At 41.0% G+C, this 25,809-nt stretch overlaps 1 protein-coding gene across 1 annotated transcript in view; it reads left to right on the forward strand.

The window, feature by feature from the left end:
* ptprt (protein tyrosine phosphatase receptor type T) overlaps nucleotides 1-25,809 on the forward strand; it is a 430,905-nt gene that overhangs the window by 52,433 nt on the left and 352,663 nt on the right. Inside the window, exons 2-3 of the mRNA XM_028575011.1 lie at nucleotides 7,484-7,488; nucleotides 7,611-7,736. Coding sequence (XP_028430812.1) covers nucleotides 7,484-7,488; nucleotides 7,611-7,736 — 131 coding nt within the window. The remainder of the gene's footprint in view (nucleotides 1-7,483; nucleotides 7,489-7,610; nucleotides 7,737-25,809) is intronic.

Consider the following 25,809-nt stretch of genomic DNA (forward strand, 5'->3'; position numbering starts at 1 on the left):
TTGTTGTTTCTGCATGGATGTGAGTGTTTGTGGATGAAAGCCAGCTGGCTTGCATAATGCCAGTGTGTTTGTGTGCATTATAGTGATATAGAGTAAGTCTGATCCATGTCGAAGCACATGTCTAAATGGACAATATGTGAGCTCAAGCAGAATAATCAGTTCTGAATGCATGAATACCCAATAACCTCTTTACATGTTAAACAAATAGCTCTGTTTGTTAAGGGGTTTTTGTGTCACTTTATAGCAGTAATGGACTATAAAACACATTATATTTTGATGTAGTTATAATGCCATGTTGCATGTGTGGTCATGAAACATTTAAAAATAGCAAGTAAGCTAATATCAAGGATTGATAAAATGTGACAACAGTACAATGACTTGGAACTTAGTGAGGGAAAGGAAATAAGTGATCCTTCAGTTTTTATTATATAGAAAAGTAGTTACTTAGATTTACTTAGAAACACAGACGCACACTCTCTCTCTCTCTCTCTCTCTCTCTCTCTCTCTCTCTCTCTCTCTCTCTTTGTCTCTGTCACTTTACACACAAATACCAATGTTTAGAATCTCCTGTTTGGGAGCAATTGAAAAAAAAAATTAAACCATCACTTGAAATCCATCACTTAAAATAGGAGACTGTCCCTCCCCCCCAAAAAACGACCCCATAGCTCATTTGTACAAGCAGCTTTTTATGACTCAATTTTACGTTAATAGTGGCGGAGACCTCTAGTGGCCGAAGTAATTATGACAGGAGAAAAAGACGTAGGCTAGGTGATGTAGTGTAAAGATCGAGAAAGTCTGTTCGGGGTGGATGGATGGCTCAAACAAAAACGTGACTTCCACCCTGGAGACGGCTGTTCAGGTCCCGCGTGAAAGCAAAAGTCAATGTTTACTTATTTGAACTAACGCAAGGAAGTCAACTTGCACGTTAAGTTCCGTGGCAGTTATGTACCTAACTACGTCACATTGTACGTAACTACGTCATGTAAGTTAAGTAACGTAATAGGGCTGCACGGTATGAGGAAAATATTTAATTCCCATTATTTTTAACTGATTTTGCGATCGTGATATGATTCACAATATTTGATGGAATGATCACTTGTGGATCATTGTTCTCATTTTCATTGAAAAAATTGAAATATTCAACAAATGTTTGCGAGGATCTGTACTGAAGAAGGATTTGAATAGTTTGACATATTTTGCCTTGAACAAATAGTGTTAGTGCATATATTGCACTAGTCTATATTGCCATTAAATTGTGCAGCCCTATAACGGAACAAACATACTCATTTTAACCCAAACCCTGATCTTTTCCTAAACCTAACCAATACGTGTTGTTGCCTAAACTTAACCAAACCGACAATACTAACCACATGTTTAATAAAACTGCGAGCATTCTGTTTAGATATGAGGGCGTGGGTCGTATTACAGGGTAGAAACAAGTTTTGTGAGTTGGAGGACTTGTTGCAAAATGGACAGGAAGTGAATTTTATTGATTTCATTTAGTATTTCACCAGTGCGCTCTTACGTTTTTGAAATGTGTTTGATTTTGCCACCTTGTGCAAACACATTACCATTAACACTCCATTCTGTGAAAAGTAATTCTGCTTTTTACGCTTTGGTGCGAAAGTCTTTTTTTGAACAAACAAATTACATCAAAACAAGTCCCTGTAATTTCTGTCAGTTATTAATTTGCCCACAATGACAGTTTTTAATTGAAAAAGCAAATTTCATTGGGTCTATTAAGTGAAGATGTGGAATGACTCAATTATAAAACAAGTTTAAAAGAGCCACAGTGAGCGAATGCCTGGAGACTCTTCTCTCCTGGAACCACAGGGTTTGATATACAGAGCAGCAGGTGCTGAAGAGAAAATGTCCAACGAGCTCTCGCCTACATAAAACATTTAATTGGCTATGAACCAACAACAATGCCATTTCTGCTCCTTTCTCTCTCCCCGCTGAAGTAAATTAGTTTTTTTGATAAATAATTCTGTTTGGCGAGCGCAGAAAAAATGAGAAAAGAGGTTCATCCCAGCCATTCAAAATAAGCATGTCAAAGATTATGTTCTGACAGGGCATCTATTCAGTGTTTGTGTTGATGCTATTCCTAAAATAAGACAAAGAATTAGAGTTTTCTTTACCTTTCAATTAATGCAACTGAATCAGCACTTCCCATCATCCAGGGTATGTTACATCATGCATGACGAAAGAATGGAAGACATACATTGCTTTAATTACTTGAACGAAGGTGGAATATTACATATTACTTTTGGCTTACAAATAATAACAATTAAAACTTACAAAGATGTGTGAGTATACTTTTTCATAATTGTTTACTATGCATTTACTGTACAGTCAAACAAATGTGATGCTCTCTCAATTAGATGATTGTCCGATGGTTGCAGATCCCCTTGTTTTTTTTCTTCAATCGCTGCCTTTGTGCCTTTTAGTAGCGTTTCTGAATCTGGCTTTGAAAATATGTTTGGACAAAAAAATTAGATTCAACATGCTGCCACATCAAGGCACCTTTATTACCACCAACAAAATTGCCCACAATCTGCATCAAAAAAGGATGTGATGTCACAGGGCAATAAGAGAGCCAGGTGATCAGCTAGGACATTATAACATTATACCATTCAATTTATTATCGTTCATGACTGTCATCTCTCAATTGACAGTAATATACTGGCAGCAGCTTCGCCAGTCACCTACTGTTTATTTACAGTAAGTAGCCGGTTTGAAATGTTAAGGCATTTTACTGTAAATAGGCACATACTTTCTTACTGTTTTAATTTGCAATAATATGCTAGCTGCAGTGTAATTCCCTCCATTTCCTTTATTTTCCCAAGATGCATTGGTATTAACAGTAAATACTTGTAATCTGTAACATTCGCAGACAGTGCTGTAATATTATTATTTTCTCCCAGAATGCATTGCCATTTACAGTATGATCGTGTATAACATTGAAACAGTAAGATACGGTGACATCAAAGGTTTACAGTGTGTGTTTTCAATTGACCTGCCAGATGCATTTTGTTTTCATTCAGGAAACTGGTTTACTCACAACAGCTGATTTTTTTTTTTTTGCTGCAGCTGACAGTTGGATGCAAACGTGGCGGCTGACAATATCTTCGGCAGAACCAAAAAAATAAATGCGTATAAATAATGATGGGAATTTGTGTAAACTTTCTAGGTGAACTTTTAAGTACAAATTGAGTGGTTGTTCGTGTGTGGGTGTGTGTTTTTGGCATGCTCAAGTCATAATATCAATATTTCATTATATTGGTTACAGGAATGTTAATTAGCAGAGATGAAGGGATTCTGTTTGTTTTGGTGTCACACTAACACGCATGCACGCACATATGCATTACACATGAACATACATTTATGCACAAACCCTTACAGCTGCAGCTCAAACATGCGTGCACGCACGCACACGCATGCCCACGTCCCCGATCTGAGCGGAGCACTGTTATATATTCATTATGCAAATGTTCTGACACAGAACATGTGTGTGTAATTATGTTTGTGTGATGGTGTCAATGAGACGCGGAAAAGGGAGGTGTTGTACTGAATTTTCAGAACTAGATCAGGGGCACTGACACCCATTTACCCACTCTCTCTCTCACTCACACACACACACACACACACACACACACACACACACACACACACACACACAGTCTTGCCTACCGCTGGGAGCTACTTCTCCCTCTCATACCCTGATCGCGTTTATAACTTTTTATTCTAATGAGATCATTTTGATTTCTTTTCATTTCTAATGAGATCACTGAACAACGACGGGGCGATAAAGGCTAATTATCTGAGTATTGATTAATTTATAACAGCTTTTTTCATATCTTTAAGAAAAATTGTGTTTTTCCTAGCTTTCAACCACTGCTGGAGGTGTTTGTTTTTTTTAACACAGACTACAGATAGAGCGGAGGAGGGGTTTTGTTTCTTCTTTTTTTAAATTTTATTTCCCAGTTGATGTAAGGCTTGAAGAGGCATAATCACAACTATACCATGCCTTTCTTGCATTGTACATTTTAGGGTGTATGGGTATATGGTTAACACTGTCTGACCACCAGGGGGTCTGGGAAGGCAATATAGGAGGCAGACCATAGACTGTACAGTCTATGAGGCAGACTTTGCACATTTATGTCAAAGTCCAAAAGAATGCAACTCAAGAAAAACTGAATAGTTAAGAGAAATTTGCTTCATTTTAAACTTCTATCAAAACCATAGTGATTGGCAGATGATACTGAGGCAACGCTTCTTTCCCTAATGTGAACAGTGCAATTCCTATGTGTTTTGTCCAAAATTGTGTCATAGGAAGATTGCCACATCATTTATGACATCCAAAGCTTCAAACGTTACTGATGCTTCTGAACGCATGTCGTTTTGTTAGACAATTTTGGAAGGTTTTGGAGCTAAACTAGACATATGATGTTCAAGTGACACCAAGACTAAGATTCTACAGCCTTGCTAGTGCTTTTTGTGAGGCTGCACTTAGGCCTTGTGACACTACCCTTTTCATGTCTCCAAAGGGGCAATTTGTTGTAGTACAGCACAGTGGTGCTTTGACTAACGGCTAACGTCGTCATACTAGCCTTTCTTGAACCTGGTCATAAGACTTCTGAATACTTTTTTCTGCCTATGTGACGTTCTGAACGTAACTATGTCTGGGTGTCAATCCAACAACTGTTAATCAAATTCATTGAAAGAGCGTGAGGCATAGGCCTGTCACGATAAAAAATTTTGCTGGACGATAAATTGTCCCAGAAATTATTGCGATAAACGATAATATTGTCATTCTGAGACCATTTTCATCTAATACAACAATAATGGCATAATAATGCAGGTACACCTTTTCAAAGATCAATAAACTTTTATTTCTAAAAAATATTTAACACTGGAACTGGAAGACATTTCAAATATCCACAATAAATTAACAAAACAACCAAAAACAACAAATAAAAGGGACTATCTGTCTCTGTTAACAAAAAAATCCACTGGAATATAAACCAAACACATTCAAAAACAATAGATAAAATGGACATTTTTCCGGCCGCAATAATTTCCATTTAAAAATGATCGAGGTCATTTTTATTTATCATGCGATTGATTGATTTATTGCATATTGCGACAGGCCTAGCGAGGCGTTTGAGTGACCTTATATGGGGATGTTGGTTTCTGGGATGTCCAATGAGAAGTGTGAGCCTGTTTTGTGGCTAGGGGTAAAAGGAGCGATTGATTGAATAAAGATCTATTATTGCCCCAGCCGGTCTCCCTGAAAATTCTTTGATTCGACAAACCGGCCTAAGAAAATAACCACAGCATGCTCACAATGACAATGCTAACAGGCCGATATTAAGCAGGTAAATGGTCACCACCTTAGCATGCTAACATATGCTAATTAGCACAAAACATGAAGTACAGCTGAGAGTGATAGGAATGCTATTAGATTTGCAGATATTTGGCTATAAACTAAAGAATTGGACAAATTCATAATATTTACTACAATTCATCCTTAGTAGGACATGAAAGTCCATACCAAATGGTTATTTAGACACAAATGTGAACCTCATGGTGGAGCTAGAGGAAAAGTCAGGGCAATTGGATTCATCATCTGGGAACCATCAATGTGTATGCCAAGTTTAATAGTAAATCTATCCAGTAGTTTGTCTCCTAAATTTTTGTCGGAATTGCCACTTCCCAGTATTGCGTGGCACCTAAAGTGCACTAAATGACTTAGCAGTAGCCTAATCTACAAGCATGTTACAGTTGAATTTGAAAAGTCAAGAAGTTTCTCCGTTTTGATTTGTTTAAACTGACAAACGCGCTCTCAGGAGGTGACAGCAACAAAGAGGCAGATAAAAGAAAGAAAAAGAGTAAGCGTTAAGTGATGTCATGAATAAAGCAATGACGTTCCCCCATTTCAAATGCTTCAAAACAAATTCAAATGGTTGTGTGTCAAAGCATATGTCTAATTAGGGAAGCTACTGTCTGTGTGTGTGTGTGTGTGTGTGTGTGTGTGTGTGTGTGTGTGTGTGCGTGCGTGTGTGTGTGCGGTGCTCGGGGCTAGCAGAGAAGGCTAATGCGATGGAAAATGTGTCTTATCCGGGCCATGAAATAACGATGAGACTCTGTGACTTAATCATGTTGACACATAAAGCTTTCTCTTCATCTGCCCCTCCCTCTCTCTCACATAAAGGCATACTCTCTCTCCCCCCACCCCCCACTGTCATTCTGTTACTTATTTCCCACCCTTCTGCTCTCTTCTCTGATAAACGGTGACAGTGTCTGTCGTGCGCTCGCTCTTTCAATTCCTGCTGACAACTTCATTAGTATAATAGGGTTAGCGATGCCACAGAGGCTTAAAAAAACACACACACACTTAAAAACATATAAATTCAAACCCTACTGAAGTGATTGAAGATGTGGTTTTAAAACGTTGGGGTGCTGGGGAGTAAATTTGATCACAAATATGGTGAATAACAAAGGGCGTAATTATATCAAACCCCATGTTTACTTGATCAGCCATTCGATGTACTGTATTTGCACTCTATAATTCTGAAGAGTCAGTGATATCTTTTAAAGGAATACGCCACCGTTTGTTGAAATAGGGCTTATCACGGTCTACCCTGGCTGTAGATAGGTGGGCCTACGCATTTTTTGTCTCAGTGCAAGTAATTAGGTTGTTTTTTTTGTCTTTTGTTGGCTCACTTTTACTCACAACATGTTAACCGGCAACATAGGATTCCATTCACTACACTAAACTAACTAGCGGCGCCGCTGCCGGTGTTGCACCGGACTAAAACAATGCATGCACAAAAAATTAGTTGGCTCACCTATCTACAGCTAGGGGAGACCGTGATGAGCCCTATTTCAACAAACGGTGGCGTATCCCTTTAAGTCCCTTCCTAAAACATAATTTGATCAGTGTTCAACAGTGTGTTCGATCCTGCTTGTTTTCAGCTATGACGCTGTAAATGTTCTTTTTATGTTTTGCCTTGTTCCAACTCATGTTTGGATGATAATAGTGGCCCTGGACCTGTCAGGTACCACTCAGCTTTAAAATCAGGCTGGTGTTGGTTTATTTTGTGCCACCTCTTCTTCTCATCTGAAAACCCCAATCAGTCGCCTTTACTGTGTGTTAGCCTTGTTACACCAGTCTGTGCCCTTCAGTTCCCTGTGGGATTTAACTGTTGTATTGAGCCTTTTCTGATTTTATTTGATCTCCTTGAACTCTCTTCTATTCTTTCAAAATTTGATTTGTTGTCTGTTGACTGGCTTGTTTTCTTTGTTTTGTGAAGCACTTTGTGACATGGAGTTTGAAAAGTGGTCTATAAATTCAAATTATTATTATTGATATAATTCCCTTTCTAGTAGTTTTAAATGGTACTGCTAGAGTTCTCCTTTCCTTCAGATGGCATACCCAAGGGGTTCACGTTGTTCTCTACATCTGTTCTCTGTCTGTTAGTGGACGTAAACCCTTGTCCCCTGAACAACCCCACCTTGTTGAATTGTCCTCGTACAAGACGCTAAACCCAAACTGCTTGCTGCAGTGCCACCTGACAATGTATGCGTCTTTGTCTCTCTCTGTTCAGGTGGCTGTACGTTTGAGGAGTCGTACAGCAGCTGTGGGTACAGCGTTTCTCTCGGAACCAACGGATTTACCTGGGAACAAGTCAACTCCTGGGAAAAACCCACCATGGACCCTGCCCTGCCTACTGGTAGGATTCTACTTTTGTCTCTCTGGGTTTTCTCTGGATTATATTGTATTTATTGTCATTTAGCAAACTTTATATATGGCCTATCTACATACCTACCTATAGATTATGATTGTTGGGCCAATTATGATTTGAGCATCACAAGTTGTCCTACTAAGTTGCATGACATCCTTTCTGGTCTGGGCCAGTTGGTATCGGTAGATAAAATCAAGCAGTATGTGGTGTTTAATGATTCTAATAGTTTGTCTTTTGATCCAGTCACTGCCCCTATTTCTCATTAGCACTATTTCAAACATTCCAATGACATGAATATAGCAAGAAAAATAATAATCCACATCCAATCCCAAATTTGTATTCCTCGTTCATCAATTGCAAAGGCAGATGTTTTTAACTGATATCCCTTACATGTGTGATTTTGGGGTCGCCAGTCCGATTCGAATGTGCTCCATTCTGACTGTAAAGACAGTGATCAGTGATGTGTTGGTGAAAATAATTATGTGGGGTGGGGGGGATCCTTAGAGGTGCTGCAGGCGGTGGTGGGGCACCATATTATTGTGTGATAGTTAAAAAAATTAATAACATGTTATTTAAAGATTTGTAAAAATATGTATTTTTTTTTTATTTACGAATGTACACAACATTGATGATAGGCTTACTGGCCTATAGATGAGGTGTGCCATCCACAGATACAGTTATACTTAAGGATTCACTGATTAATTTTAGCATAAAAAAAATCAACAATTATTTTAATAGCTTAGTATTGTATGTACCATAAAAAGGTATATCTGAAGGCTCTAGGCCGCCCTACACGTTATTGTAGGCCCGGTCTAATATGCAACTCTATTTTATACATTATGGGCCCCATCTTACACCCGGCACCGTGCAGCGCAAAGCCTGACGCAAGTGTCTTTGCTAGTTTCAATTTCCCGTCCAGCGCCCGCGTCGTTTAAATAGCAAATGCACCTGCGCCCGTTTGTGCGCCCATGGGGCGTGCTGGTCTTACAGGGAGGTGTGTTCAGGTGCATTCTTGGCGTATTGCTATCTTGAGGCAGCGGGAAGTGATCATGCCGTTGACTAACAAAAACCTGGTCTAAAAGTCAATAACGCAGCATTTCATTGTTATTTTAACTGCTTCACCTATAGTGGAGTTTTGGTGGCACAGTGCTCTTGCCATATATGATCAGCTCGCGCGCTTTCACTTCACGCATGAGCAGATCAGTTTCTTCTCCTGAAAATCTCTCCTTCCTGCTTAGCAAATCCGCCATCATAATAGCGATGCGCCAAGGTCCAAACGCGCCTATTTTTTTAAAGGGAATGGGAGATGACACTCTGATTGGTTTATTGCATGTTACGCCCAAAACACACCTATGAATTAATGAAGACACTAAGTACAACACTTTTGAACCATGCGCCCGGCACACACCCTTTTTTCCGCCGTCAAACTAGCAAAAGTGGATTTGTACGCGCCCTAAACGCACCTGCGCCAGACGCTTCATATCATGCGCTTAGATCGTTAAAATAGGGCCCAAAATATAGTAAGGGCTCCCTGCTCTGTCTCTTTCAGCTGATGGGTCCTTGGCCTATAAACATTAAAGAGCCCTGCTTCAGACCATCTGATTAGATTTTGCAGGTTAAAAATGTTTTATTTTATTTCAGAAATGAAACAATTAAAGGTATCCACTCACTCGCGTTTTTTGTCCCTTTGTTGTTAAAGCTGCAAACATTATATTTTAAGTGAAAGATTGAAAGTTTAACGTTTTAAAAAAACATTCGGAAAGAAAAGGTTATGTTAACTTCTCTTTAGATCTTCTTCCCTCCTTCTGTCCGTTCTATGTTGGCAGACTGATGCAACTCTGTAGACAGATCGTGACATGACCCCCACGACTGGGTATCCCTCTCCGCCTGTCAAACGCCAAAATGGCAATCAGACGGGCCCCTCTATCTTTCTCATTCTCTCGCACACTTCTGCCCTTTTGCTCTCTCTCGCCCACTCTCTAACTCTCCCATAGACACACACATGCTTGCCCTAAACACTCTCTCTTTCACACTTTCTGTCGCCTGCCTTTCCTCTCCCTCTGTCTATCCCGAGTCACCTCCTTCTCCTCTCTCAAGTCCCTTATTTGGCTGACATGAGTGTTTATCGGAAGCTCAGCAACGTTAAAATTCACATGGCAGTACTGCATAAACCTGCCACAATGTTATATATCTATCTAACACAGTTGTTATATAATATCTAACGCAGTCTGGATTATGCTTTCGCTGTTTTGAGGGTAAGATGTAGAAAGGAAATGGTCAAGTCGTGATCCAATTATTTGGTGTCTGATTGCTGCTTTTTGTCTGACTTTTTGACGTTGATAATGGTGTCAGGGAATCGACTGTGAATGCACTCAGACACAATAGGTCGAGGTCACTGATGTAATGATCTACTGTGCTGCTGCCAAGAGGAGAGCTGTTAGTGTTCGTGCACAAAAGAAGCTATCCCTGAGCCTCCAATTAACTTCATACTGACCCAGCGTTTGACTCAGTGGCAGTAACAGGTTCCTGCTTTCATTTGCAGTTTTTTCAAAAGGAAGAAAGGAAGGAGATGCTGAGGAGGCAGCCCTCACTCCTCAAAATCACGTTCCCTTACAGCTAAATGGCATTCTCAATTACGTTTTGAGGGAAACATATTTTGTCCAGGATTACTTTTGTCCACGTTCAAAGTCTGCGTGGGGAGGAGGTCGGGGTGGATGAATGGGTCATAATAACACGGAACTCAGCAGACCGCTGTTTGTGTCCCGGGTGAAACCAGAAGTCAACGCTGACTTATTTTTGAGTTACCTTACGTAACATTCTTAACTTGTGTGTCGTACGTAGGGTTGCAAAATTCCAGGAATTTTCAAAGTTGGAAACTTTCCATGGGAATTATGGGGAATTGATGGGAACAAACTGAATATTTTTAATATTGCTTGTTATAATATTGTTAGTCTATAACAGGCAACTTAAATTTAGTTGAAAAAAACCGTTGTTAAAACAACCGGATTTAATGCAACTTCAGTTGAATGTCCTCCCTGTATTCATCAATGACATGCACTCACGCAGTAATCAGCATAGGCTACTACATACAAGCCAACATTTAGTTTTTAAAATACAGGTTGTTTTTTTTTGGTGGTGGTGGGGGGAGGAGGGGGGTGTAATACATTGCTATTATAAACTTATGTGTGTTAATTGTATAGCCCACTAACCATAGTAAATCAAAATTGGAATGTTTCCAAAATTCCCCAGCTAAACTTTATTTGCAATAAAAAAAAAGCAATTTTAAAAATATCCAGTTTATTCCCATTAATTCCCGTTTATTCCAAATTGGAATTTTTCCAAAATTCACCAACTAAACTTTCAATGGAAAGTTTCCGGAAATTTTAGCTTAGGTTTTTATATGAAAATCAAGCAGCGCACGCGGTGCATCCAGTTAATCACCAGCCAAACGCTTTATTAACACTCCTCTCGGGGCACTGCGCCCCACCCCTTTCTACTACGGCGCCCTGAGGAATACAATCAACATGGACTTCAACGTGAAATCTGTATAGTGCGTTAAAAGACAGGGAAACCAAACAAAATAAAACCACCTGGGCAAAACAAAACCGCAGCAAGTTCTGAAATAAGTGAAATAAATAACCAGGGATGAACCAGGTACACGTTCCCTGTCGGTTCATATAAACTAATTCTTACCTAGTTCAGGAATTAAGATGTCTCTCTAACCATCATCGTGTCATTCCAACACATTCTCGCTCCCAGCGCGTCAAAAAGCGACGCTTGGTCAGGGGCCTTTGGTGTTTGTTACTAACTCTCCCTTAGCGTCTAGCCCTTTGGCGTCACTTTTTGGTACGCTTGGTAGGGACTCTCGAAGTCACTTTTTTGACGCTCTGGGTCGGGACGTACGTTATACTGACACGCGGCACAAGAACAGGACACAAACCCCGGTCTCCTGGGTGAAAGTCCTGTGTTGTTTGACCCATCCACCCTGCCAAACCTGCCTCCTTACGAACATATTCACTCTTTCATACTACTCACTACTGTTGCCGCTCTTAATACTACGCCATCTTACAGTGCCGCGGTCGAGCTGCTGCTCTGCCCGGTGCGTTCCATGCAGTTGCTAAAGGGGATTTTTGCGTCGTACTGTATATCTGACACTGACCAAGAGTCGGTATTTGACGAGTTGGGAGTGAGACCGGGTTGCTCTTTCTCACATTGCACCCAAGTGATCCCTCCCTTTCTTTCTCTCTTTCTGCCATGTATTATCTGTCAGTCATGTCAATTATTGCTCTCATACATCATCATCTCTCTTTTGCCGTCATTGTCTCTGACTTGTCAGAAGGGATGGAGAGAGAGATCTTTCAGCCGCAGCCCGCACTCACCACACCAACATCTCGTACTGAAGATCTGATGCGATTGAACGGGGCATGATCGCTGGGTCTGTCTCTCCATCCATATATACGTCTCATGTCACTTATCTGTCTCATCTATCGGTGCGGGCGGTGGTTGTCGGGGGCAATAGCCATCACTTCCTATAAGCCCTTCTCATAGAAAATGTATTGACTGCACGCTGCCCTGCCGGCTATAGATCTGATAAGGCAGGACAAGAACAAATTGTCTGTCAGTCTCTTATCTGTCTCTAGCGTTTAGTCATGTTTTTCATGATGTCAAGTCTGCTGATGTGCTCATACTGGACCTCGGATTGCTATATAAAGTATCAGTGCAATTTTGTATCAATACAAAGCAAATACTGTCAAAAGACAAATAAGAGACAAAATGAAGAAAAAAAATACAGAAAATCACGTTGTAGGATTTTTAATGAATTAATTGGTAAATTCCTCAGTAAAATAAGTATTTGGTCACCTACAAACAAGCAATATTTCTAGCTCTCACAGACCTGTAACTTCTTCTTTAAGAGGCTCCTCTGTTCTCCACTCGTTACATGTATTAATGGCACCTGTTTGAACTTGTTATCAGTATAAAAGACACCTGTCCACAACCTCAAACAGTCACACTCCAAACTCCACTATGGCCAAGACCAAAGAGCTGTAAAAGGACACCAGAAACAAAATTGTAGACCTGCACCAGGCTGGGAAGACTGAATCTGCAATAGGTAAGCAGTTTGGTGTGAATAAATCAACTGTGGGAGCAATTATTAGAAAATGGAAGACATACAAGACCACTGATAATCTCCCTCGATCTGGGGCTCCACACAAGATCTCACCCCGTGGGGTCAAAATGATCACAAGAACGGTGAGCAAAAATCCCAGAACCACACGGGGGGATCTAGTGAATGACCTGCAGAGAGCTGGGACCAAAGTAACAAAGGCTACCATCAGTAACACACTACGCCGCCAGGGACTCAAATCCTGCAGTGCCAGACGTGTCCCCCTGCTTAAGCCAGTACATGTCCAGGCCCGTCTGAAGTTTGCTAGAGAGCATTTGGATGATCCAGAAGAGGGTTGGGAGAATGTCATATGGTCAGATGAAACCAAAATAGAACGTTTTGGTAAAAACTCAACTCGTCGTGTTTGGAGGAGAGAGAATGCTGAGTTGCATCCAAAGAACACCATACCTACTGTGCAAGGTGGGCAAGGTGGAGGTGTGGCCTTGACCAACTGCCACTTTGCTTGTTTGCAAGCCATGATGTCTCTCTCTTTCTCATGGGCAGGCCAAATTCTCTGGGCGGAGAAAGCAGAGAAAGGGGAGGTAACCTTTCCCCTTATGACCTCATAAGGAGAAGATTCCAGATCGGCCCATCTGAGCTTTCATTTTCTCAAAGGCAGAGCAGGATACCCAGGGCTCGGTTTACACCTATCAACATTTCTAGCCACTTGGGGACTATGCATATGCATCGAGGCCCAGAAACCGTGCATCCATCGAGAGTTTAAGCTGTGTTCACTCAGAGCTTTTTAATGTTTCAGATGTTGGGCATGGCGTGTTCATGTATGCAGGAGCAAATAAGCCTCTTGCTTTTGTCTCTTTGCTTCCATTATCGACACAATTATCATATAATCCTCTTTTCTCGCCTCACCTCCATAATATTGATGCGGTTGATACGGTTGCCATAGAGCGTAACCCACACCCGACAGCTCGAAGATTGGATTGGCACCATCGCTCTCTCCATCTCTCTCTCTCTCTCTCACTCTTTAGACATCGTTGTCATAAAGTCCATAGTCCTGACAGTTAGGCCAGATAGATGTCAGGGTTAGGCATGATTGGATTGGAATGAACGTTTTTGTTAACTTCTTTTCCCATCATCTCTGTATTGACATGGAATAACATAGTCCACACCCATGACAATTTATAAATTTGACAATATTGGATGGGCATGAGTATTTTTCTATCTCTCATCACCCACATAGACATAATAATCTCACGGTCTGAATTCTTGCAGAGTTCTTAAATTGGATGCAAAAACCTGTTTTATTGCATACATTTTAAAATAATAACTACATTGAAAGACAGACCTGTTAACTGACCCTAAAGAATATGTTGGAAATGGAATAAGATGCATATCCACGTTCCCTGGTGACAGCATAGCTATTTTTTGTAGTATATTATTTTGTATAATCCTGATACAACTTCATATGTTTGCTGTAACGTCATGTATGTGAGACTGTACAAAGAACTTACAAATGGAAAGGGTCAGACACCTCTAGTATTCTTAGCTGAGCTCTGGCTAGGGCTTTTTTCAAACACAACAATAAACAGAAAAGAAATGCCACCACAGTAAATGTATTACACTGTCAAACTTTCACAAATCGGCAAAAGAAAAGAAATGCCTTTTCTTTTACTCCCTGCCTGGCCACACACACACACACACACGCATGCATGCATGCACGCACGCATACATACACACACACCCACACACACACACACACACACCTCTTATTAGCTTTAAGCCCCAGGCTGAGCGAGGCAAACTCGAACACGAACATTAAACATCAAAGCCAGTCGATGTTTTCAGCACCCATCAACACGGCCGCGATCTGAAACATAAAAAAATGATCATAGGGAGAAGGGGGGAGTTAGAGTGAGTAGGGGGAGACTGAAGATGGAGAGACAGAAAAAATACAGGGGGAGAGAGTTAGAGGATGATTGAGAGAACTGTATTAATACATGAAAAAAACAAATAAATAATCATTCGTGTACTTCAGCATCATCAGCATATGAAAGCCCAATCAAAGAAAAGTATGTTTGAATTGATGTGTGTGTGTGTGTGTGTGTGTGTGTGTGTGTGCACGTGTGTGTAGTACATGGCTATATTTGTCACATAGCCTGTATGTATTGTTGTGTGTCTGCGTAGGCACATTAATACACTGAAACAGAGAGACACCGTGTCCCATGCTTACCTTTTTCCGGCAAATAGATTTTTGTGATATCACGAGATCACATATGACACAAAAACCCATCTTGCCAGGCTGGAAGTAATGCGTTGGTGTCTGAACAGCAGCAAACTGAACCAATCAGCATCCGGTGAGGAGCTACTGGCTTGGTTTAGGTGTGTGTGACGGATGCAACTGTTGACGTGATCGACAGATGATTCATCCAATCACCTGCCAGGTATTCGTTGAAAGTGCCTGCCCTTTCCCCAAACAGTTTCCAATGACAGCTTCTCGCGATGGTTCTGCGCTAACAAACCATCTGGGTCGTCAGGTTAGTCCCATACACGCCTAAAAAAAAAAATCAAAAATCAAACTATGACAGAGACACTGAAACCGAATGGGAATATCTCATTCATGAAGACCGAATGCAGAGAAATTGGGAATGACAACCAGTAAGAAAGGTAAGATGTTAAATACTTGCTTTAAAAAGCACATTAAAAAGGAAGATTGAGATTTTTTCTTTCATTAAAAAGACAAAGATGTAAGGACAGACAAGACGAGAGAAAAGTGGAGTGACTTCATAGAATGCAGACAGTGTCTGGAGAGATAATGCCTGACAGCAGGCACACGAAGACTAAACGATGGGCCCATGCTCGCTGTAGAACACAGAGAGAGACGTCACACAGCCTTGTAAATGGAAAAAAGACACAAAGGAGGCCGACAGACAGACCGAGCATCCAGAAAGGAGACAGAAACTGTGAAAGAAACCAAATAAAATGGAGACAAAGACAGAGACAAACTCCCAGACTGACACAAAGGCAGAAAGAGCTTCCCTTATTGACTTTCCTTTACTTTTTGTAACTTGCTCATCCATTCGAAAAGCCAATTTCCTGGACGGCCAATTGAAAACACGTCATGTCTGAAAAATGGTCTTAAAAGTTTGTAGAAATTTTGGTGAAGGTCAATAGTTGTGACCACTAAGGGACAGAGAGACAACCCACAAACTCACAGGAAAAACAGCCCGGATAGATTTATCAAGTTATTATCATTAACACGCCAGCAAATAACTCACAGGCTTACATATCCTCCAGACACGGGACCATTGAAGTTGTCAATGGCTAGCTTTCTTTCTTCACTATGTGATCACTGACTTCAGTTCTGTGGAGTTTCCTTGAGAATACTTGAGACGTGCAAAACCGAGACTTGGTCCCACCTCTGGCTTTTACTGCCACAGATACAAAAAAAACAAGGAGAGATGGAAGGGCTCAGGTGGGAATGGACACAGCCCTAATTTTCTCTCAGAGGAGGAGTAATCAAAGATATCTCTCATTTTTATTTCTTTGAGGCTTTGGTCATCTCTTACAAAAGCTCCCATCACCGCAGACACTGCATGGCTTTCTGCTCTTACTGCTTTCTTTGTCTGTGTATTTTCTCCTGTTGTCCTCTCTCTAGTTCCGCATCATATATTTATTTGTCTTAATAAACGTTTTATCGTTTAAATGTTCTGGAAAGAGCCAGTGTTCAGAACCTGTTAAACCCCGTCTCGGCAAAACAACCTCGGAGTGGCAGTTGTGTGTCTCTGTGATTTTTGAAGTCAGAGAATGACAGAAAACGTGTTCATTTGTGGCTTGAACAGTGCATGGCAATCTCTCTCTAGCCTTTCTGTGAATTAGATAGAGTGGATGAAGATTTAATGATCCCTGAAGGGAAATTGAGCTGCTGCAGCAGTTGAGACAAGAAAGCAGCGAGAACGAGAATATAAAATGAGTGTTCGAGATAATATGGAGAGTAATTACAAGACAAGAAAACACTGTATTAAAAATAACAAAAGATCGAGATAAAAAAAAAAAAAAGGTCTTCACTGACAGGTTTACAATTGAGCATGAAATTAACTATTCACAGTATCAGATCTATAAAAGTGTGCAGGCATTGTTAGCACGGGCAGAAAATAAGCACATTGCCATTCAGTTTACTGGGCAAAGTGTTCCTAGTCTTACATTGCCAGACCTGTCTCCACAGCGCTGTGTAGTAAGGTCTGGCTACACCACGCATACATTTTGGGATAGAAGAAAAACAACACTCTGGGTTGTTTGCATTTCTTTAAACCAATCGAATTCCTCTTGGGCAGCGATAAGCTCCGATCGTAGAGACGGTGCTTCTGCAAAATAGTCTCGGGAAGGAACTTGTTTTGGTGGAACATTTTGTACCCCGCAAAAGAAAACTCCACATACAATATTAAATGAAGTTGACAATGACAGTAACGTGAGCTATTTAAATTAGCTGGATACATGGTTAAACCTCATTTTCTCCTACCAGTGTAGTGCCGTTTGTAGTTCGTCCACAGCCTGCCTTATTGCACAATCCAAATTTTCTTCAAAACTTTCCATTTTCAGCATGCAGTTTGCTAGCTTCAAGTTTGTGGTTCTTTCCTGAAGAGAACCAAGTTAAACAATGGCAACACACATCGCCAGAACATCCGGATTGCCTTTCAGTTCCATCGGAGAGCCCCCAATCCAAACAAAGTCAGTTGTTTTCCGCCTCCCAACGTGTATGGACGTCTGATTGAACCCCCTCTGTCTGTGCCCGGGCCAACTGATTGACAACCTGACCTTACTACAAATGTTGAAGTTGCGTGTATTGCTGTTCGTTGTCGATGTATTTAGTGAGTTCTGTCTCCTGCAGTTCCTACAGCAAACTCCCTGACTTAGATTATCGTTGTCGTGGCCCTCGAATCACTGCCGCATTTCGTTGTCTTTGTACTTATATTCTGCACAATGACAATAAAGTTGAATCTAATCTAATCTAAATCTCTTTACCTATGCACCTCCGTCACAAAAATATGTGTTGATATACCGCAATTAAGACATGAAAGGATGTCCCTCTTTTCGGCCAGATGTCCGTTAACTTCCGCTTTCTTTGAGTTAGCTTGGCCAGGACCCCTTGGTGTCACTTTTTTAATGCTCTGGGGATCCCGTTGTGAACTCAAACAAAATGAACCTTGCTTGGTTAGGTTTAGGCAACAAAACTACTGAATTAGGATTAGTAAAAGATTGCGGTCTGGGTTAAAATACTAATGTTAGTGGCGTTTGTTAAGAACGTTACAAAAGGAACGTTGCGTAAGGAACGTAGCCTACGTAACTTTAAAAAACTCCACGCTGACATTTGGTTTCACACGGGACATGAACACAGCTGTCCTGGGTGAAAGTCCTTTTTGTTTGACCCATCCATCACCCCAACCTTCCCCCTAACCTGGAGTTTGGTGTTTTAATATTACTCCCTACCATTGGCGATCTTACAACATCACCTTACAACAACACTAGCATGCAACATTGAAGCGGGTGGGTGATCCAGTTCACCAATGGATGATAACGGCCTACTGAGCCAACTAGGAGGTACAGTAGGGCCCTACTGTCTCATATCCATGGTAGTTATTAGGGGTGGGGGAATCAGTATTTTTTATTTATTTATTTTTACCAATGATTCACCTAAACATTTTCTGTTCATACGGTACCGCTGAAGGCGACTACATGTACATCATATCCGTTTCTAGCAGAACAGACCGAAAGCAGAAAATGTAGAAGATACATTCTTCTTAAAAATCAATTTGTTTTTAGAAACTTATCATGATATATTGTCTCTAGAAGTGTATTATTCAACTTTTTTTTTGTTAAAGAAGGAAAAGAAAATTGCAATAGTCAATACTATTGAATCGCAATATGTCTAGAATAGCAATAAATGGCACCCATTTATCGTAAAAGTATCGAATCAGGATGAAAGCATATCGTCCCAGCCCTAGTAGTTATACCAACTGTTAACGCCCATTCCATCCACTGATAACGTTTGAAGCGGGTGGTGTCACATTATCCTTTTCTCTCTCTCGCAGCTGCTTTTTCCTACTCTGTGTGCAAGTGTATGAAGTTCAGGTCAGGCAGTCTTTTTTTCCCCATAGTTTTACTTTTCTTTGTCACTTTTTTTTTGCACAAATCCCTCTTTTCCTTCGGCGTTTTGCAGGCTTGTGAAAGTTTGACAGCCAAATGAAATATATAGTCTTTTTTTTTTCTCTCCTCCTTGAGGTTTTAGGTGATTTTAAAGAAGGCTAGCTCAGCTCACAATGCTAGAGGTGTGCGAGTCTGTGTGTTTGTGGGTGTATGCGCTGTCATTTGCAATGTTGATGTTTGCAGTGACTGACACTCCAGGACCCAAACCGTGTTGCAGAAAGCCTTGCTCTGCCTTTTATCACTTTCATTCTTTATTTTTTCTTCTTCTCTCTTTCTGTATTCTCTCTCTCTCTCTCTTTTCTGCACCTTCGTTCTCCCAGACATTCCTCCTGAGGAGTCTTTGTCCTAAATTTGCCTCTCAGTTTCCGTTGATGTTATTTTTTTTAGATTTGACAGCTTGACAGAAAAGTGTGTTTGAACGGCGGTGAACGTCTCACGTTGTATTTTGACATTTTTTCTCTCTGTGTGTTTTCATCGGAGTGCGTGTGTGTTTGTGTGTGTGTGTGTGTGTGTGTCTGCTCGTCAGTGCAGCCTCTTATTTTTCCTTCGAGAGGCTGAGAACAAATCAGTACTAATCAGAGAGTGCCTCACCATTCAGTTGTGACACATATTTAACAGGCACGCACACACATCTATACACTGTCACAAACTGAAACATATACAGCGCACACGCTCTCTCTCTCTCTCTCTCTCTCACACACATACACACACACACACACACACACACACACATGCGCACACACTATCATGCCTTGTTTAAAACTGCCATCAGTAATAGATTTCTGAATTATAGCGTGTCACAGCGGTATAGCATTAATTGTGTGTGTGTGTCAAGTGGCTGCTGATGGGTACAGAGGTTAAATATCCCGTCCGCTTTTTTGGTTGCCGGCGGTGATTCGAGGGCCCTTGTCAGGGCCGACTTGATTGCATTTGTGATTTGTGGGTGGGCTGGAAGCAGCGAGGTAGGATTGGAGAAATGACAAATGGCACAAAGCGATAATAACACATTGACAAGGGGGACCGACAGCCGCTGTGTAAATACCTAACATTTTTTGCAGTGTTAATTGAGAGAAAGCTGCAAGTTGTTAGCTTTGAATTGGAGTGTAAAGAAGGAGAGGTGGTAAACGGCAGCTCTGGGGTACATTGGCAGACAGACACAAACAGTAGTTCTGTTTTCTATGCAGATGGCTTTGAGAAACTGCCTAAATCATACACAGTTTGTCATTCACTGTGTTTAGTGCAGAATAGAGAAATGAAGTCCCTCCCTCTTCTGGTGGACCTCATGGGACCTTATTTCGGAAAAAAATATGTATGGTAAATGTAGGTATGGCCTACATTTTAGGCACCGGCCGAATTGCCCATCAAGTATCGAGTAAAACGCCTTGTCATTCAATACCCATTTTCAATACCTAAGGAGTAAATCTCCTCAGAGTCAGCGAGCCAATTAGCATGCGGCATGTTTCTACCAAGATTGAATAATGTCTGTGATTGGCTATCTAACGCTAAGTGTCATAGAGACACGCAGGAAAAACGCTACGTTACAGAGACGGGGCTCACGTAGTAAGAGCTGAAGAATAATTAAAAAGGTTTGTGCTCTAGTGTTTACTGTTGTCATTTATTTTTGTTTTATAAAGTTGGTATAAAAAAATGGGATCGTTCAGGAACCGGTATCAAAGTCACGTACTGGTATCGGTACCGTATCGAACATTTTTGAACGATACCCAGCCCTAGTCATTCATGGCTCAATTCAAATGGGATAAAAAAAAATAATAATTAGTCTTTCCCCATTCACTACCGTACATATGTTTTCCAAAATAAGGTCCCATGGTGGTCTCCGGAAGGAGAGGGTCTTCGTCTCTATATAGAGTTTCTTTAGGCTAAATAAAGCATTACATGATACAAGTTGTAATCTCCAGTCCGTTGGATCAAACTGACATAAGCTGGAAAAAGATGAATATAGTTGTGACTATGTTTTATGAAAATATTGCAGATGGCTGGTTGTTACCAGAGGCCATATATAACCCTGGAGTTTCATCTCTTCATGGGAAACGTAATCACACTACTTTTTCTTTGATAGATTCTAGAGATTGTGTGGAGTTGGCGAATACACACTGCAAGCTTAATCTTTCCATAAGTTTGCATGCCAAGTGGCCCGATTAATGACAGGCAGAATATTGAAATGCTTTATTAAGGAAGCAACAGCCTCAAGCAAACTAAGTTTAATTACAATAATATTAAATAACACTGTCTCTCATTGTCTGCATCACTGTGCTTGTTTGTGCATGTGGGGAAAGGATAAGGATGAGAGAAAGCAACAAGCCGGGCTGGAGGAATGTTATTTAACATTATAATAATGGGTTGATTTAGTCTGAATTCATATATGAAATCAAATGGGATGATAATGTGTGTAAAATTATGGTATTACCGGTATTTATCTTTTGGACAAGAAACCTGGTTCACTTTTATGATTTAAAAGGCGACATTTTGACTGCGTTCACCTTCAGTTTACTTTTCATATGTGTGGTTAAGATAATTAGACATGTCAAGTCCACCATTGTTGAGTGCAAGACAAGTCCAAGACCAAGACTAGTCGAGACCGAATCAAGGCAGTGTCCAAAGAGGTTTGACTCCAAGTCAAGACAGAGTCCAAATGAGAGACAGTCAAGGCCGAGACAGAAAAAAAGAATCCTCTTCTAGACCACCTACTTACCTGTTCATAATCTATGTGAGACCGTATATCCTTTATTTTAAGATGATCATTTTGCTTCATTATTTGTAATAATCAAAAAGCAAGCATTTAAGATGTTGAGTAACAAGCAAGACAGGTGTCACTAAAAAAAAATCAACATGGATTTTGAATTAAACCAATACCTGTTTCCTGAACAAGCGCGCTTTATCAATGGTTAGAGTGCTGGACTCGGTCGAGACCAGCTACAATATTTGGCGAGTCCATTGGCAGAGTCCGAGACAAGTCCCAGTCCAAATACCAACGTGTTCAAGACAAGTCTTAGACAATCGAAAAATGTCTCAAGTCCGAGTCCCAACTCAAGTGCTACAGACCCTTCAGGTCTGAGTGATGTGATTGGTGAGTAAAATGACTCCTCTCATAACTGAAAGGAGGACAAAAGAATCTTCGTAAAACTCCATTCTTTTGCAAACTTATTCTGGCTAAGTAATGGCAAGAGAAAAAAAAAACAAATCCTCTTAAATTTGAAGCTTTCCTTTTGGGATAAGCCATGGTGATTCTGAATCACGGCTCCCATTAAAACGTCGCTCTGAGAGCTATATGGAGCTGTCAGTCTCTTTCAGAGTGAAGCCATTTTAGCAGCGTTATACATCCACAAAGAGACTGTAAAATGAAGATAGATGGTTACCTGACTGGTAAAATCCCTTTTTAACTCCGACTAGAGCAGATAGAGCTGTCAGTGACAGACGCAGAAATGGCAGCAGGAGATAAGAAAAAAACAGGATGAAGGGGAGGATGAGAAGACAAGTGAGCGATGGGGAAAGGAAAGAGTGGGAGCATGATTGGACAGTGGCTGGACAGATAATTGCAGGTACGTCAGAAAAAGAAGAAAAAAAATGTTGAATGGGATTATTTCACACCAGTTTGGAAAATCACTGGGATATTTTAAGATTTTAAGAGACGTTTTCCAGAAAAATAAATCATAAATGTCAATATATGCTCAAGAAATGTTGGGGATTTTACAAATGGGTCACATACCTTTTACAACTTTACACATTTTCTTTGCTTTAGCCCCTTGAGTTCAACGTATAAACTCTCAGAAAAATACCAACATTAGCAGACCAGGAAGGAATTGCAATTTTAGCTTACAGAAAGTAATGACAAGGTACCTAAAGTTCAGCATCAGGGCCATGATGGAGGTTGGAAAAGGACAAGAGGATGAAAAGCAAAATCAAAGTATCAAATTGTCTGTAGAAACTTCTCAAACCACTCCATTGTTGTTGAGGCATGTGATGCCTGAAAACCAGATGTTCGTGTTTGCAGTTTGGACAAGCTGTTAGCCACGTTAAAGAAATGTAATGTAAAATTGGTGTGATGCCATTAATATCCCACTAACTGTGGGATGCCCAGTTGTCCATCGCCTGTTAAAGTAGCACCCACCACTTCAACAGCTCATTGACATGAATTTTCTCTCTGGGGATTAATGTTATGTATCTTATCTTATCTTTGAATTTGACAAATGATAAACTGCGCTATTAAGGGGTATTGGTTTAAAATATATAGTATCAGTGTTTCCTCCTTTTGGATTACTTTCAGCAGCGGAGGAACGGGCTAGGGTTAACAGAAAGTTTGTCACGAAGTTGGGAGCTGCTGCCCACTGTCCTCCCAGCGAAGTAGTCTCCTAGCATCAGGGAGTGAAGCATAGGGGCTTTGGTGTGCGCTAGTTAGCTAATTCTTGTCTCATTTGGGGTCTGAAAAACAGTAGTCTCAATTGTTGACGTTTCATTTCCAGGATAGTTCAGGTGCCGCCGGGAATTCCGCCTCTGGTCCCTAATTTTTGGTTGGCTCTCAGTTACTTTCTGCGTTCTTTGTGTTGACGTTCTAAACTCCGGTGGATTTCTGAGGACTATGGTTAATTGCTCCTCAGATCTCTGCAGGGTAAATCCAGACAGCTAGCTAGACTATCTGTCCAATCTGAGTTTTCTGTTGCACGACTAAAACAACTTTTGAACGTACACATGTTCCACCAAAACAAGTTCCTTCCCGAGGCTATTTTGCAGAGGCACCGTGGCTCCGTCCTGCGCTTAGCCCCGCCCAAGAGATGTGATTGGTTCAAAGAAATGCCAATAAACCAGAGCACGTTTTTTTTACCCATCCCAGAATGCTGTGTGGACTAGCCAGACCCTCCTCCGCTGTGGAGGAAGGTCTGGCAATGCGAGACTTGATAAACAGTAATCAAATTCAGTGCCCCAAAACGCTGTTTTCCCAGCTCCTGTACTTGTTTTTCGCCTGACCCACATGAGCGCAGGTTCTGTGGGAACACAGCCACCAAGGCTTTTATCATTTTATCTGTTTGTCACTCTGCCTGAGTAGGAAATGCTGTACTCGCGCCGTCCGTCATTTGGTTGTCATGATTTTGGGAGTGATTGACGTCCTGTCAATGTTACAGTTGCTCATTCCCAAAGTTTAGAGAGAGCAAACAGCCATTCTCAGTTCAGGTCAGTCAAGTTCAGTGGAGTACACAGCTCCGCAGAGTCATGTACTGTACAGTATATGCAAATTCATGAAATTCTGAAGCAGCGGCTGCAATAATCTTGCAGCGGCAGGCAGCCGTAACCGAAACACTGCATATCGCAGCCTGTTGGAGGGTTGTTTTATTGCTGGTAAAATATGAAGTCCAAATAAACCATTAATAAATAATATCAGTAGATCTGCTGTGTATGTGTGTGTTTGATTAAATTCAAGTGGACCACACACACTACTTTTTGGCAGCCTTCATCACTCCGTAATAATGTGGGTTTAAAAGGTTAATTAAGACTTACATCACATCTAGCTTTTTTTATGGCCTTTTCTGTTTCTCAATTTTCTCATTTTAGACTCTTTAAACTCTTCAATATAAACACAATCCACACACACACACACACACACACACACACACACACACACACACACACACAATATGCATGTGGAGGCTCTCTTTGTATGTGTCCAGCTATTCCAAAGAAAACCAAGCAAACAGCAGATTGAATGAATAACACACACACACACACACACACACTCACACACACACTTTATCAGGGGAGCAATAAATGCCCATTTTTAAGACCAAGCCACCATATAAAAGCCTTGGATCACAGAAGTAATGGGTCCCTGTAGGCCAGTGATAACTCTCTGTTTATATGTGTGTGTGTGTGTGTGTGTGTGTGTGTGTGTGTGTTTGTGTGTGTGTGTGTGTGTGTGTGTGTGTGTGTGTGTGTTTGTGAAAGAGAAAGAGAGAGAGAGAGGCAGACTGAATGAATGGAACAAACACTGAGAGAGAAAGGCAATAATGCCTGAAAATGACCGACAACCTGGAAGAAAAAGGCACGATGACATCATCGACAGCCTCTGTTTCATTTTCCATCTCTGCCTGCTCCATCTAATCTGAGCCCCTGATGTGTTTCTTGCTTCATTTGCAGTTAGTGGTTAGATGATATACCCCATGCCCAGCTGTGGGCTCCATATTACTGCGCGTGTGAGTCAAATGCGCCTTTGAGGCCACTGACAGTGTGTGTTGTGTGCGCCTGTGTGTGTCTTTACAAAGCAGCATTGATGCTGAATTTTAAAAATAGCCATAATATTCCCTGAGTGATTTTCTCCTTAAGGCGCATGGAGAGGAAATGAGCTCTTATAGGTGTACCTCTCTCATACTGTGTATGCACACACAAACATTATCTTTCTTTGAAGCTAATTTTTGGGTTCAGTGGCTGCAGTGGCTGAAACATCACGAAACAAGTCCATACAGCAGGATACTAGGGATGCAACGAATTCAGATTTTTAGGGTTCGGCCAAATACTGAATCCACTGGGTAAGATTCTGCCGAATCCAAAACCGAATACCGAATCCTACTCCCATCCTCAGTCCATTAACACAGTAAACCCATTAATGAAGTCAGAAATGAACTGTCCTTCCTTTGCCATACCTGAGGTTGCTGCCTTGACGCTTGTCAAAAAGTACGGGGAAGCTGTTTGACGCTTTGGCCGCTCTGACATGGCAGCATTCAATGTTCGATC

Source organism: Perca flavescens, chromosome 4, assembly GCF_004354835.1.
Source record: "Perca flavescens isolate YP-PL-M2 chromosome 4, PFLA_1.0, whole genome shotgun sequence".
In the NCBI taxonomy this organism is placed as follows: domain Eukaryota; kingdom Metazoa; phylum Chordata; class Actinopteri; order Perciformes; family Percidae; genus Perca; species Perca flavescens.